At 43.6% G+C, this 13408-nt stretch overlaps 1 protein-coding gene across 1 annotated transcript in view; it reads right to left on the bottom strand.

Moving 5' to 3' along the window:
* Window positions 1-13408, bottom strand: part of LOC126092227 (vacuolar protein sorting-associated protein 51 homolog) — a 108457-nt gene that overhangs the window by 28341 nt on the left and 66708 nt on the right. Inside the window, exon 9 of the mRNA XM_049907725.1 lies at window positions 4697-4952. Within this exon, the coding sequence (XP_049763682.1) occupies window positions 4697-4952 (256 nt within the window). The remainder of the gene's footprint in view (window positions 1-4696; window positions 4953-13408) is intronic.

Here is a 13408-nt window from a genome sequence, read left to right as displayed (position 1 = left end):
TCCGTCTGGATTTCATACAGGCGTCGGCCAAGGTGTCGTAAGATGCGGCCAGGACTCCATTTTGGCCGCCTGCCATATCCCCGTACCCATACAAGTTCGTCAGTGGTGAACCGGCCAAGCAAAGGCACCTGCAGCCGTAAGGTGGAAGACTGCAGGAGATGAAGTAGTGTGCGGGGCTGTCGGCCATGTAAGAGCTTAGCCGGGCTGTGGTCACCCATGGAGGTGGAACGGTAAGAAGCCAGTAATTGGAGAAGCACATCATCAGCAGCAGAAGAAGTCAGGAGTTTCCTCATCTGAGCCTTAAATGTGCAGACCAGTCATTCAGCCTCACCATTTGACGGTGGATGGAACAGAGGGGCCGTGACATGCATGACGCCGTGACGGGCACAAAAGTCCGCAAAATCGGAAGAGGCAAATTGCAGACCTTTATCAGTAGCAAGAGTAGAGGGAAGGCCTCCCAAAGAGAAAATGTGAGCTAGAGCATTGGTGGTTGCCGCAGTGGTAGGCGACGTGCAACGGACAATGAAAGGAAACTTAGAGTAGGTGTCAATAACGAGAAGCCAATAAGTACCTAAAAAAGGTCCCGCAAAGTCAGCATGAATGCGCTCCCAGGGCTTCTCAGGCGAAGGCCACAGTGACAAAGATGACTTCGGGGCGGCGGCTAGTGACGCACGAGGGCTGCAGGCAGCGACCACGTGTGCAATTTCAGAGTCGATGCTGGGCCAGTACACATGACGGCATGCCAGAGATTTTGTGTGAGACACACCCCAGTGCCCTCGGTGAAGGAGGCGCAAGACCGAAGCACGCAAAGATGCAGGTACCACAACATGCGGCGAAACATTTTCGGTGGAAAGGAGGAGAACACCATTCCTAGCCTTGAGGTGGTAACGCATAGCGTAGCAGTTCCGCAACAGATCAGAAGTCTTAGTGGACATACGATCTGGCCAACCCTTCTGAATACATCGTAAAACCCGGGAGATGGTAGGGTCAGAATCCGTAGCAGCCGCCAGCTGGTCCCCAGTGATGGGGACCCGTCCACAACCCGCTGCTTGGCAACATCCAGGTGGAAACACAAAAGTTCGCCCCTATCGAATGCCAGATCAGGACGGAAATGAATCTCCTAATTGAAACAAGACAAGTAAAGAGCCCAACGCTGGAGGCAGTGTGCAGCCTTGTCGGGAAGTGACGTTTATGAAGGAAACAAGTGGTTTGTGATCCGTAACAAGATGAAATTTGGATCCATAGAGAAAAACAACAAACTTATGAAGAATATAAATAATGGCCAAAGCTTCTTTTTCACTTTGAGAATACTTTTGTTGGGCATCCGTGAGCGTTTTGGAGGCATAAGCAATGGGTTGTTCAGAACCATCAGAAAAATGGTGTGCAAGGACTGCACCGACCCCGTATTGAGAGGTGTCCGTGACAAGAACGAGATGTTGTCCAGGTCGATAAGTAGCCAGGCACGGGGCCTGTTTCAGCATAGTCTTCAATTTCTGGAAAGCCGTATCGCATGACGCGGACCAGAGAAAAGGCACATTTTTATGCAACAGGCGATGTAACGTCTGAGCCACTGAAGCAGCAGACAGTAAAAACTTGTGATAGTATGCTATTTTCCCCAAGAAGGCCTGCAGTTCCTTAACAGATGTAGGCCAAGGAAGGGCATCGATCACAGCGACAGTTTGCTGAAGCAGACGAATACCATCCTGAGAGAGTTGAAACCCCAAGTACGTGATAGATGCCTGAAAAAATTTTGATTTCTGAAGATTACACTTAAGACTGGGAATCTGTAAGACATGAAAAAGTGTGCGGAGATTTTGAAGATGTTCGTCAGTGGTGGAGCTAGTGACAACAATGTTATCCTGGTAATTTATACACCCAGGGACAGTGAGCAATAACTGTTCCAACAATCGCTGAAAGAAAGCAGGGGCGCTGGCAACTTCGAATGGCAATCGTTGGTATTGACAGAGGCTGAAAGGCGTGTTAAGGACCAGAAACTGCCGGGAAGCAGCGTCGAGAGGAAGTTGATGATAAGCTTCTGACAGGTCAAGTTTAGAAAAATACTGGCCTAAGTATTGGGTAAGTGTCGATAGGGCATTGAGCATTTACAGTGGCTTTGAAATCGCCACAGAGACGAATATCACCATTTGGCTTAGCAACGACAACGACAGGAGAGGACCACTCACTGGAAGTGACAGGAAGCAAGACCCCCAAAGCAGTGAGACGATCCAGCTCCCGTTTGACCTGATCACAGAGGGCCACAGGAATGGGCCGAGCCCAAAAAAACTTAGGCTGAGCAGTGGGTTTGAGCATGATATGAGCTTCGAAGTCATTTGCACGGCCTAACCCAGGAGAAAAAAGGGACGAAAATGTCGTCGACAAGGAATCCAATTCAGCATAAGGAATAGCATCAGAGACAATATTGACAGAGTCATCTATGGAGAACCCAAAAACACAAAAGGCATTGAAACAAAAAAGATTCTCCGCGTTACTATGGTCGACCACAAATATGGGAACAGTGAGAATGACAGATTTATAAGATACCTCAGCATCAAATTGTCCCGAGAGAGAAATCTTCTTCTGTTTATTGTAAGTCCGTAATTGCCTAGTGACAGGAGACAGGATTGGAGAACCCAACTGAAGATATGTCTGAGAATTGATGATAGTGGCAGCAGAACCAGTATCCACCTGCATGCGAACATCTCGACCAAGTATTTGGACAGTGAGGAATAACTTCCCTGAAAGGGAAGAAGTACAATTGACAGACAACACAGAATCAGAATCAGCATCATGTTCATGAACATCATGTATGCAGTCGGATTTGCAAACGGATGGCACATGACCCTTCTTTTTGCATTTGTGACACATGGCCCACCATTGTGGACAATCTTCTCGTGAATGTTTTGTAAAACACCACGGACATGAAGGAAGTTGCCTTGGGTTTTGCTGTAGTTTCTTAGAGGTTTGTTTACGGTTAGGCCGAGGCTGCGCTTGGGAGCATACAGCGGCCACATCGGCCGACGGGGACATGCCGCACGCTTCGTCAACATCACACAGAGGTTGTATTTCCCCGACGTCGCCCCATGCCTCTATTTGCGCTTCAGCGGTGCGAGAAATTTCAAAAGACTGAGCAATGGATAGGACTTCATCTAGAGTCGGATTTGCCAACTGAAGGGCACGTTGCCTAACTTCTTTGTTGGGCGCCGATCGGATAATAGCATCCCGTACCATGGAATCGGCGTATGATTCTTTGTGAACTTCAGTAACAAATTGACACTTTCTAATGAGGCTGTGAAGTTCAGCAGCCCAAGTGCGATAGGACTGATTTATTTGTTTTTGACAACAATAAAAGGCAACACGAGAGGCTACCACATGCGTTTGCTTTTGAAAACAGACGGGCAGAAGTGAGCACATTTCAGCAAAGGACAAAGACGCAGGATCTTTCAAAGGAGCCAATAGTGACAACAACCGATACATTTGAGGTGAAATCCATGAAAGGAACAGAGACTTACATGTTTGTTGATCCGCGACATGAAAGGCCAAGAAGTGCTGTCGAAGACGTTTTTCATAATCAGACCAGTCTTCCGCCGTCTCGTCGTAAGGAGGAAAAGGAGGTAGAGACAATGATGAGAGGCAAATGACTGACTTTGATTTATTGCAAGAATTCTACGAAATTGTAGCTTATATATAAAGGAGACTGCATATAGAACACTAGTGCAGCCATTCCTGAGTACTGCTGAAGTATTTGTGATCCACACCGGGTCAGATTAAACAAAGACATCAAAGCCATTCAGAGGCTAGCTGCTAGATTTGTTCCTGGTAGGTTTGACAAATGTGGAAGTATTACAGAAATGCTTTATGAACTCAATTGGAAATCCAAGGAGGTAAGATGACATTCTTTTTGTGAACAGCTATTGAGAGAATGTAGAGAACTGGCATTTGCAGCTGACTGCATAACAATTATACTGCTGCCAACATAGATTTCATGTAATGACTGTAAAGACAAGGTAAGAGAAATTAGGGCTCATATGGAAGGATATATATAGACATTTTCCCTTGCTTTATTTGCCAGTGTAACAGGAAAGGGAATGACTAGTAGTGGTACAAGGTACCTTCCACCATGCAACATGTGGCGGCTTGTAGTACATGTAAGTAGATGTAGACTGAAATACTCAGATATTAAATCTCCTTAAATTTTTTATCATCTTGACTCTGAATGGAAGCTCACACAAGACTGATTCATCAGTTATCGAGTAAACAAATCCAAGATCCCCACTCTCTACAACATATGATGTTTCTTCAATATTCCCACTTATGGTCACTAATCCGCTGATACAAATGACAGTACTTGATAAACAGCACAGCTAATGCCAGCCCAAGGACCTAAGTTTTCCAAAATCACACTTAGCCAAAACTTGCCATATCGCAAGTAAGTTGGACATTGGTGCAAATGGGATGACAGAGTGGCTGGGGCATAAGAACTCTTTGTAGTGTGCTAAGGATATGGTGAGTGTTTGACCCAGGAAGGAGTGAAGCATAATGTGTATTAATTGTCTTGCCTGTTTGATGGATATTTATTGCACTTGCTGTGTGCTGTATGACAAATAAATAATGATGATAGTCTAATTCCAACAATTACATACATCTATAAAAGCTGCTATGTAGCATTAAATTACACATAAGAAAATGAGAAACATACCAATAAATCCTGCAGGATGCCTTTCACTTTTTCGACAGTGGCAAGCACTAGAGAGGCCTGCATTTCAGGTAAGGAACTGGAGAGTGTGTCAACTTGCCCAGACCCATTGGCTGATCCAACTCTGGCCAGAGGTGCAGGAGATGCCGCGAGGCCTTGCCTGACCCGAGACAATGCATCTGCCAGGTGGGCCTTCAGAGCTTGCGAATGGGCTCGACATTGGCGACGTGCAGCCTTCAGTACTATCTCTGTACCTGTCCTAAGAAATTTAACAGCACTATGCATCAGTAACTGTGAAATCATTAAATACACATGGATTATAAACTACCAATTGATTACACTCTGTGTGAGCTGCAAATCCATATTTTTGCTACTAAACAGCACATTATCTGCTGAACCACAGCTCAAAATTTGTGTGAATACAGCTAATTACATCTGGTTCCCACTTAGGCCTATTGCTGTTGTGAAAATTTTCACCATCTCAAGACAACAGCCATTTATATGTCAACACAAACTTCCAGCAAGAAATTTCCAATTACTTTTCTGTTTTGGATGATAGCTGATTCATTACTGTCATTTCTAACAGTAAAATTCAGGATTCTTAATATAATTTTCTACAGAAATGCACAAATGTATGTTTTCTGAACCTTCAGTCATCTACTAACAGAAAAGGTACATACACATAATTTTTTTATTACAGTCTATTGTTGTATCTTTCTTTACAAAGTATTAAAAATAAAGCCGTTGTCACAGATTTATCTCCATCTGACACCATGTCAAGTTTTCACAAAAAAGGTACATATGCATTTTTTATGTATCTTCAACTGCTTCAGAGAAAATTGAAAGAAACAGTTTACTACCTATTTAAAAAAAAACCTAGATTAATGGCTTACTCTATTGATTTTTCTCAACCTTACCTCAGATTATATGCCCAATGAAGGTCATTTGCTCTTTATCTGTATGTTTAATAGTTTAAACAATTGAAACTCCAGGTAGAAATATCAACAATGTAGGAGAAGATAGATTGCTACTTACTGTAAAAAAGACACATTATGTTGCAGACGGGTAAAATTAAAAGACACTTACACAAAGCTTTCAGTCGCAGCCTTCAACAGCAAAACAGGAACAGAGAAACACACAGCATTCATACACTCAAGCAAGCATACCTGATGCGCACATGACTGCCAACTCCTACAACTCAGGACACAATGCAGCTATCACATGTGATGAAAGCAGCAATCTGGAGGGGGCGGGCAAGGAGAAGGCATAGTAGTGTATGGGTGGGGGGAGAGAGGAACGCTGTCTGATGGGAGTGTGCCAACAGGTGAAGTGTCAGGAGGGTGTGGGACAGGGAGATGGGAAAAAAAGGAACAAAAAGGAGAGGAGGGGGGAAAGACAGGCGGGTGAGTTGGCAGAGGGTGGCAAACAAAGAAGCTGGGAGATGAGAACGGGGAGGAGATAATATGACAGAGGGGTGGAAAATGTTGGTGGAGGGTGTGGGGACAGTATGATGCCTTAGGTTGTGTCTGGGTTAATTACAGGAGTGGAGAATGTGTTGTAAGGATAACTCCCAACTGTACAATTCAGAAAAGCTGGTCACATTTGGCAGTGGCTGTTCATCCTAGAGGACAGCTGGTTGGTAGTCCTACCAATATAAAAACCTGTGCAATGATTGCAGCACAGCTGGTAAATGACATGGATGCTTTCAGGGAGGCCTGGCTCCTGATGGTGTAGAATAAACCTATAAACCTGTGACAGGACTGGAATAGGAAGTGCTGAGTGCGTGGACTGGTAAGGTCTTGCACCTGGTTCTCCTCCAGGGATATGATCCTTGTGGCAAGGGGTTGGGATTGGGAGAGACACAGGGATGGACTAAGATGTTGTAGAGGTTGGGTGTATGACAGAACACCAGCTTAGGGAGGGGTGGGAAGCACCTCTGGTAGAATGTCTCTCATTTCAGGGCATGATGATAGATAATCCAACACCCTGGTGAAGGATGTGGTTCAGCTGTTACAATGTAGATGATACTGAGTGACAAAGGAGACACCCCTTTGTGGCTGGTTCCTGGGGGGCGGTGGGAGGATTGGGGGTGTGAGGAGAACAGGGATGGGGGATCGGTTTGTGGACTAGGTCTGGGGGATAGTGCATGTCTGTGGAGGCCTTGGTGAGACCCTTAGTATACTGAGCAAGGGAGTTCTTGTCGCTGCAGATACTTTGTACCTGGGTGGTCAGGCTGTATGGGGTGGATTTTTTGGTGTGGAAGGTATGACAGCTCTCAAAGATGCAGGTACTGTCAGTGGTTGGTGGATTTAATATGGACAGAGGTGCTGATGGATCCATCAGAGAGGAGGAGGAGGTCAACCTCTACAAAGGTGGCAAGTTGGCTTGAGGAGTATCAGGTGAAGCAGGTGAGAGAGAAGACGTTGAGGTTGTGAAGGAATGACAATAGGGTGTCTTGACCCTATGTCCAGATCATGAAGATCTAATCAATGAACCTGAAACCAGACTAAGAATCTGGTGTTTTGGGAGGCTAGGAAGGTCTCCTCTAGATGGCCCATGAAAAGGTTGGCATAGGAGATTGCCCACAGTTGTGTTGTGGATTGTTTGCATACCTCCCTTCAAAGGAGAAGTAGTTGTGGATTAAGATAAAGTTGAAAGGTGTATGAGGAATGGGGTAGTGGGTCTGTAGGATGTTGGGAAAAGTAGTGATCAATAGCAGTAAGAGCATTGGTATGAGGGATGTTGGTATACAGGGAGGTGACGTCAACAGTTATGACTAGGGATCCAGGAGGTAAAGGGGTGGGGATGGTGGAGAGTCAGTGAAGGAAGTGGTTGGTATCTTTGATGCAGGATGCTAGATTATGGGCAACTGGTTGGAGGTGTTGATCAATGAGGGCTGAAATTATTTCAGTGGGGGCACAAAAACAAGCCATAATGGGGCATCCAGGATTGCTGGGTTTGGAGATTTTGGGGAGCATGTAGGAGGTGGGTGTGTGGAGGGTCATAGGGATGAGGAGGGAAATGGGTTCATGGGAGAGGTTCTGGGAAGGGCCTAAGGCTTTAAGTAGGCATTGAAGGTTGTGATGGACTTCTGGGATGAGATCACTCTGGCAGAGTTTATAGGTGGAGGAGTCAGATAATTGGCAAACACCCTCTGCCAAATACTCACCATGATTCATAATGATGATGGTGGAACCTAACTGCTTCGCTGACATTTTCAACTTGCCACATCCCCTAAAACTCCCTACCAACACGCCACCAAATCCAGAGCTGAAACATTCCCGTAACACTGTCGTTAAACTTTCCTCCTTATCTATCAGCTTCACAGAAGTTTCAGCCCCAGCCAAAGACCTCATCATTAACTGAACACCCAAATTTAACCATGCTGGACTGATGAAAGATCTACAATCCTTCTCCCAATCCTTGCACTAGAAGCAGTTCACACCGCCATCCAATAGTGATCCTGTCTACCCCCAACTGCTCCCACTTTCCAGGAATTTCTTACCTCCAACTTAGCCTCACCATCCTTCCCCAGATCCCTTCTCAGAACACCACCCTTTTAGCAGAAGAAATAATAGCCATACACAACCTCAAAACACATCCTGACCTAACCATCCTACCTGGAGGCAAAGGTTCTACCACTGTTGTTACAAATTTGAGTGACTACCTAGCAGAGGGCCTCCACCAATTATCTGACTACTCCACCTACAAACTCTGCCAGAGTGATCCCATTCCAGCAGCCCAACAAAACCTCCAATACCTGCTTAAAGCCTCAGGTCCTTCCCAGAACCTCTCCTCTAAATCTATTTCCCTCCTTACCCTTATGACATCCTGCACACCAACCTTTTACATGCTCCACAAAATTCATTCTGGACACCCCATTGTGCATGGTTATTGTGCCCCCACAATTTTGGCCATCACTGACTGACAGCTCCAACCAACTGCCAGTAATCTAGCCTGCATTTTGAAAGCTGTCATCCCTTTCAAACTTAAAATCCCTCCCACACAGCCTGGCCACCCGGGGCAGCTTATCTGCAGTGACCAGAACTCTCTTGCTTAGTATGCTGAGGGTCTCATCAAGGCCTTCACAGACTGGCACTATCCCCCAGATCTAGTCCACAAACAGATCTCCTGTACCATTTCCCCTCACCTCCCCAATCCTCCCACAACCCCCAACAACAGGCCACAAACGAGCACCCCATTCATCACCCAGTACCACCTAAACTGGAACAACTGAACCACATCCTTTGCCAGGGCTTTGATTACCTATCATCATGCCCTGAAACGAAGAACATCCTACTCGAGATGTTTCCCACCCCCTCCTAAAGTGGTGTTCCATTGCCCACCCAAGCTCTACAACACCCTAGTCCATCACTGTGCCATTCACAATTCCAACTCCTTGTTATGAGGATCATACCTCTGTGGAAAACCCACGTGCAAGACCTGCCCAATCCACCCACCCTGCACTTCCTATTCCAGTCATATCAAAGGTTTATCCTATCCCATCATTAGATGGATCACCTGTGAAAGCAGTCATGTCATTTGCCAGCTATGCTGCAATCATTGCACATCTTTTTATATTGGTGTGAATACTAACCAATTATGATGAACGGCCACTGCCAAACTGTGATCATGAACAAAGTAGACCACCCTGTTGCACAATGTGCAGCTGAGCTTAGCATGCTTGATTTCAATGACTGCTTCACTACCTGAACCATCTGGATCCTCCCTTCCACCACCAGTTTTACGCAACTGCACAGATGGGATTTACCCTTACAACACATTCTCCACTGCTGTAATTATCCCAGCTTCAACCTATGGTAAATTACTGTCCCCACACCCTCCACCCAACAGTCCCACCCTCTCTGTCCTACCATCTCTTCCTCATTCTCATCTCCCAGCCTCTCTGTATGCTACCCTCTGCCAACACGCCTGCTCATCTTTCCGCATTCCTCTCCTATTTTTCCCCCACCACCCAGACTCACAACTTCCAGACACTGCACCTGTTGGCATTCTAGTCCTTGCACACTCCACCAGGCATGTTCCTCTCCCCCCACACATATACACTACTATCCCTTTCCCTTCCCTGCCCCCTCCAGACTCCTGCTTCCATCCCATGTAATAGTTGCATTGTGGCCTGAGGTGCAGGTGTTGGTGTTCACATGTCCAGGAGGTGTGCTCGCTTGTGCGTATGAATGGTGTGTGTTTCTCTGTTTGTATTTTGCTGATGAAGGCTATGACTGAAAGAATTGTTAAAGTGTCCTTTAATTTTGCCTGTCTGGTAAGTAGCAATCTATCTTTTCCTACATTGTTGCTTAATAATTTGCACATATTTGGAAAAAGTAATGTAAGGAAATAATGTTTCATTTTATTTGACTGGTGGTGGGTATACCTACCATGCACCATATTATATAAATACAGGTGATAATAAAAGCAATTTTATTGCATTTTATAGAGAACATGTAGTAGCTGGCAACAAATAAAATTCGAGTGCGGCTTAGATTCGAGTAAACACGGTAGTTAAACTTCCTGTTAAGTATGTTAAGTAGCAGTTACTACTCAGCACTATGCATTTTGCAATTTTGTCATATGATGATATGTTGGAGACCGTGGCTGTTTTTGAAGACAAATGTTGATGGTGTTAGGACAGCAACCAGCCACAAATTTACTTTGAGTTCCTTTATTCAAAGGAAACCGTTACCGGTTTCGAATCGTTGCGATTCATCATCAGACGGTTTACACGCTTTCTTTCTGACATTTGGTGTGTTTTTTATACATTAATTGTCCTAAAATATAAATAAAACATAATTACAAACACGCCACACACAGATGGTTGCGTGTTTGTAATTATGTTTTATTTATATTTTAGGACAATTAATGTATAAAAAACACACCAAATGTCAGAAAGAAAGCGTGTAAACCGTCTGATGATGAATCGCAATGATTCGAAACCGGTAACGGTTTCCTTTGAATAAAGGAACTCAAAGTAAATTTGTGGCTGGTTGCTGTCCTAACACCATCAACTATGCATTTTATTTTAAGAGAGAAATGATAATTGTTCTAAAGAGGCTTCTGAACATCACTTATTAACTGAACAAGGGGGGGAGGGGGGCAGGGTGTCTCTCAAGTTTGGATTTTTGACAACCTAAAGTTATCTGTCAGGAAACTGCCTCCTTTAGCCAAGTCTCAAATAATTTTCCCAGTTAGCTATTCCACAATTACAACTTCTTGGCACAGCTATGTGAAGTGGAGGGGGCAAGTCTGTTGTCAAAGCAATCAGGATGGGATAACGATCTGACCTCACTGAGTCATTTGAAACAGTCGAGTTTGTCTGATAAGATGGAAGTACCATCATGGACAAAATGTTGTATAACAACACAGCATTTTGCTCTTCCATTAGCGAAAGAACAGCCTCACTGTTTCAATCTGTTTCCTCACAGCCCCATCATGTATCACAAGAATTCAGATAACCACAAACTATTCAAGGTGGTTGGGTCTGGTGAAATTTCCTGCCATACACCACTTGATATGACTGATGTGGTAGCTACAGTATAAATATAAACTGAAATTCCTGATAGATTAAAACTATGTGCCAGAACGGGACTCAAACCAGGGTCCCAGGTTCACATCCCCATCTGCCACTATTAATTAGTAGAATTAGTAGTAGTAGTAGTAGTAGTAGTAGTAGCCGATATGCTATAATTTCATGCATGAATAGGGCAGTGCCACCCTTCCCATCAAACCTGTCTTCTGGAATTATTTTATACCTCAGATTTTGGCTTGAAACACGTCTTTACAATCATCAAAATTGATGGGATTGCCTGGAGAAGGCCTTCACCATCAGATCTGATTTATCATACATTCCACTGAAGGAATTAAGTCCCTTTCACAGACCTGAAATACAGAAGATTCAACCTCAAATGCTTAATATGGCATTTGGTTCCACTTGGGCTTCAGCAGCCACATATATTAATGCTACTATTCATATAAGGTTGCATATGTTGTCTGTCAGGTCTTGGGTGTTATTCTGACCAATAGTTGTTATTGCTTCACACTTGCTGTTCTGTAGAATCTGCCCTCTTTTGAGAGACTGGCGAACACCGGTTTTGGACATTTTGAGACAATGTGAACAGTTACAGTCAATATAAATGTTGGTAATATCTTTGGCAACCATTGTATTGCTTTGGAAATACTTGGTGCTGTGGAGGTCTCCTCTATTGTAGTCAGTTCACAACACCAGCTCATCGAGATTACTAAAATGCACACCCGTCTACATCTGTGTCTACATCCATACTCTGCAAACAACTGTAAAATGAACAGCAGAAGCTATTTCACAATGTATCACTTATTGGGGGGAGTCCTGTGCAATTTGAGAATGGGGTGTCTGTGCACACTGCAATTAGTCTAATCAAGTCTTCATGGTCCCTATGAGAGCCATACATAAGTAGATGATGTATATTTCTAGATTCCATGCCTACTACTGGTTCTTGAAACATGCAGAGCAGGTGAAAGCAAACTATAGTAGCTGCAGTGATGAAATATGTTGTTGACACCAGCTGTGCTGTATGCACCTGGGATTTAACTGCTGGTCACGATGGTCAGCCTGGCCATATAATGTTTATCTCTTGTAACTGATTTATTGTATGAATAAGAATCCACTGTAGCTACCTTACTTATCTTATTATAAGATGAAGTTTTTCCCATATTTGTCATTAAAAACATATGGAGTCATCTTATAATCACAGATTAAACTACTGCTGCTGAGGTCATCATTTTTACATTGTTTAACAGATTAATATAGGGGTCATCTTACATTTACAGATGAATTTTTGACTATTAAGATTTTGTAAAAATTTATTTTGTGTAGTTCCATAGGGTTGGGCTTAGCAAATGAGGCTTTCATGTGAATAGGCTTAAGATATCCTGACACAAGCACTCAATGCAGTATCAACCTTGCTGGAACAATCACATGACATTCCACTCGTGGTGCTAGTGTGAGGCATAGTAGAGAAACTATGAAATAGCTACAACAGCAGTCTAATGCTCTGCTTTAAAACTCACAATTTTTTGAAACAGAGGAGGCAATAGCATTAAATTACATCAACATACAAACTTTTATTTTATTTGAACAAATTTGCAATAAAAGTTTTCGAACATGTATGGGTACCAAACACATACATTTATGCGGCTTTTGAGGTAAAGATAACATTCATCTTGTCTTTCAAAAACCATTAATTGATTCTGAACCCAAGTCAATATTCTATTTGGTTATGAGCAATTGTAATGATTAACCAAGTGAGTTGCAAACAACAAATTCGGTTGCTGTCCACATATTAAATTACTGGGGGAAAATGTCACCAGCTTTTAATCATCTTTAGAACAATATGGTGACATTAAGATGAAATGAGAAAGAAAATTAATCCATAATTAAATATCAACAAATGAAATAAATCACATTAAACTGATGGCAATTGTCAATGCAACAATAAATTACAGCGTGAAGACACATTGTGAAGGTACCACCAACAGACTTCACTCTATCGCAGGAAGAGCAAAAGTTCAAGAATTGAACTGAACTGTGATTGCCATCTCTTACTTTTGTATTACTTGCTGTTGTTACATATGACCTACACCCTTGAAGATATTGCCATCCATGTTTCATTGTTATTTAAGTACATCACTATGGGAGGTTGGAGGGGGACCTACGATCAGAGT

Source organism: Schistocerca cancellata, chromosome 7 (assembly GCF_023864275.1).
Source record: "Schistocerca cancellata isolate TAMUIC-IGC-003103 chromosome 7, iqSchCanc2.1, whole genome shotgun sequence".
In the NCBI taxonomy this organism is placed as follows: domain Eukaryota; kingdom Metazoa; phylum Arthropoda; class Insecta; order Orthoptera; family Acrididae; genus Schistocerca; species Schistocerca cancellata.
The sequence above is the reverse complement of the archived record's forward strand: the minus strand, read 5'-3'. Positions and strand labels throughout refer to the sequence as shown.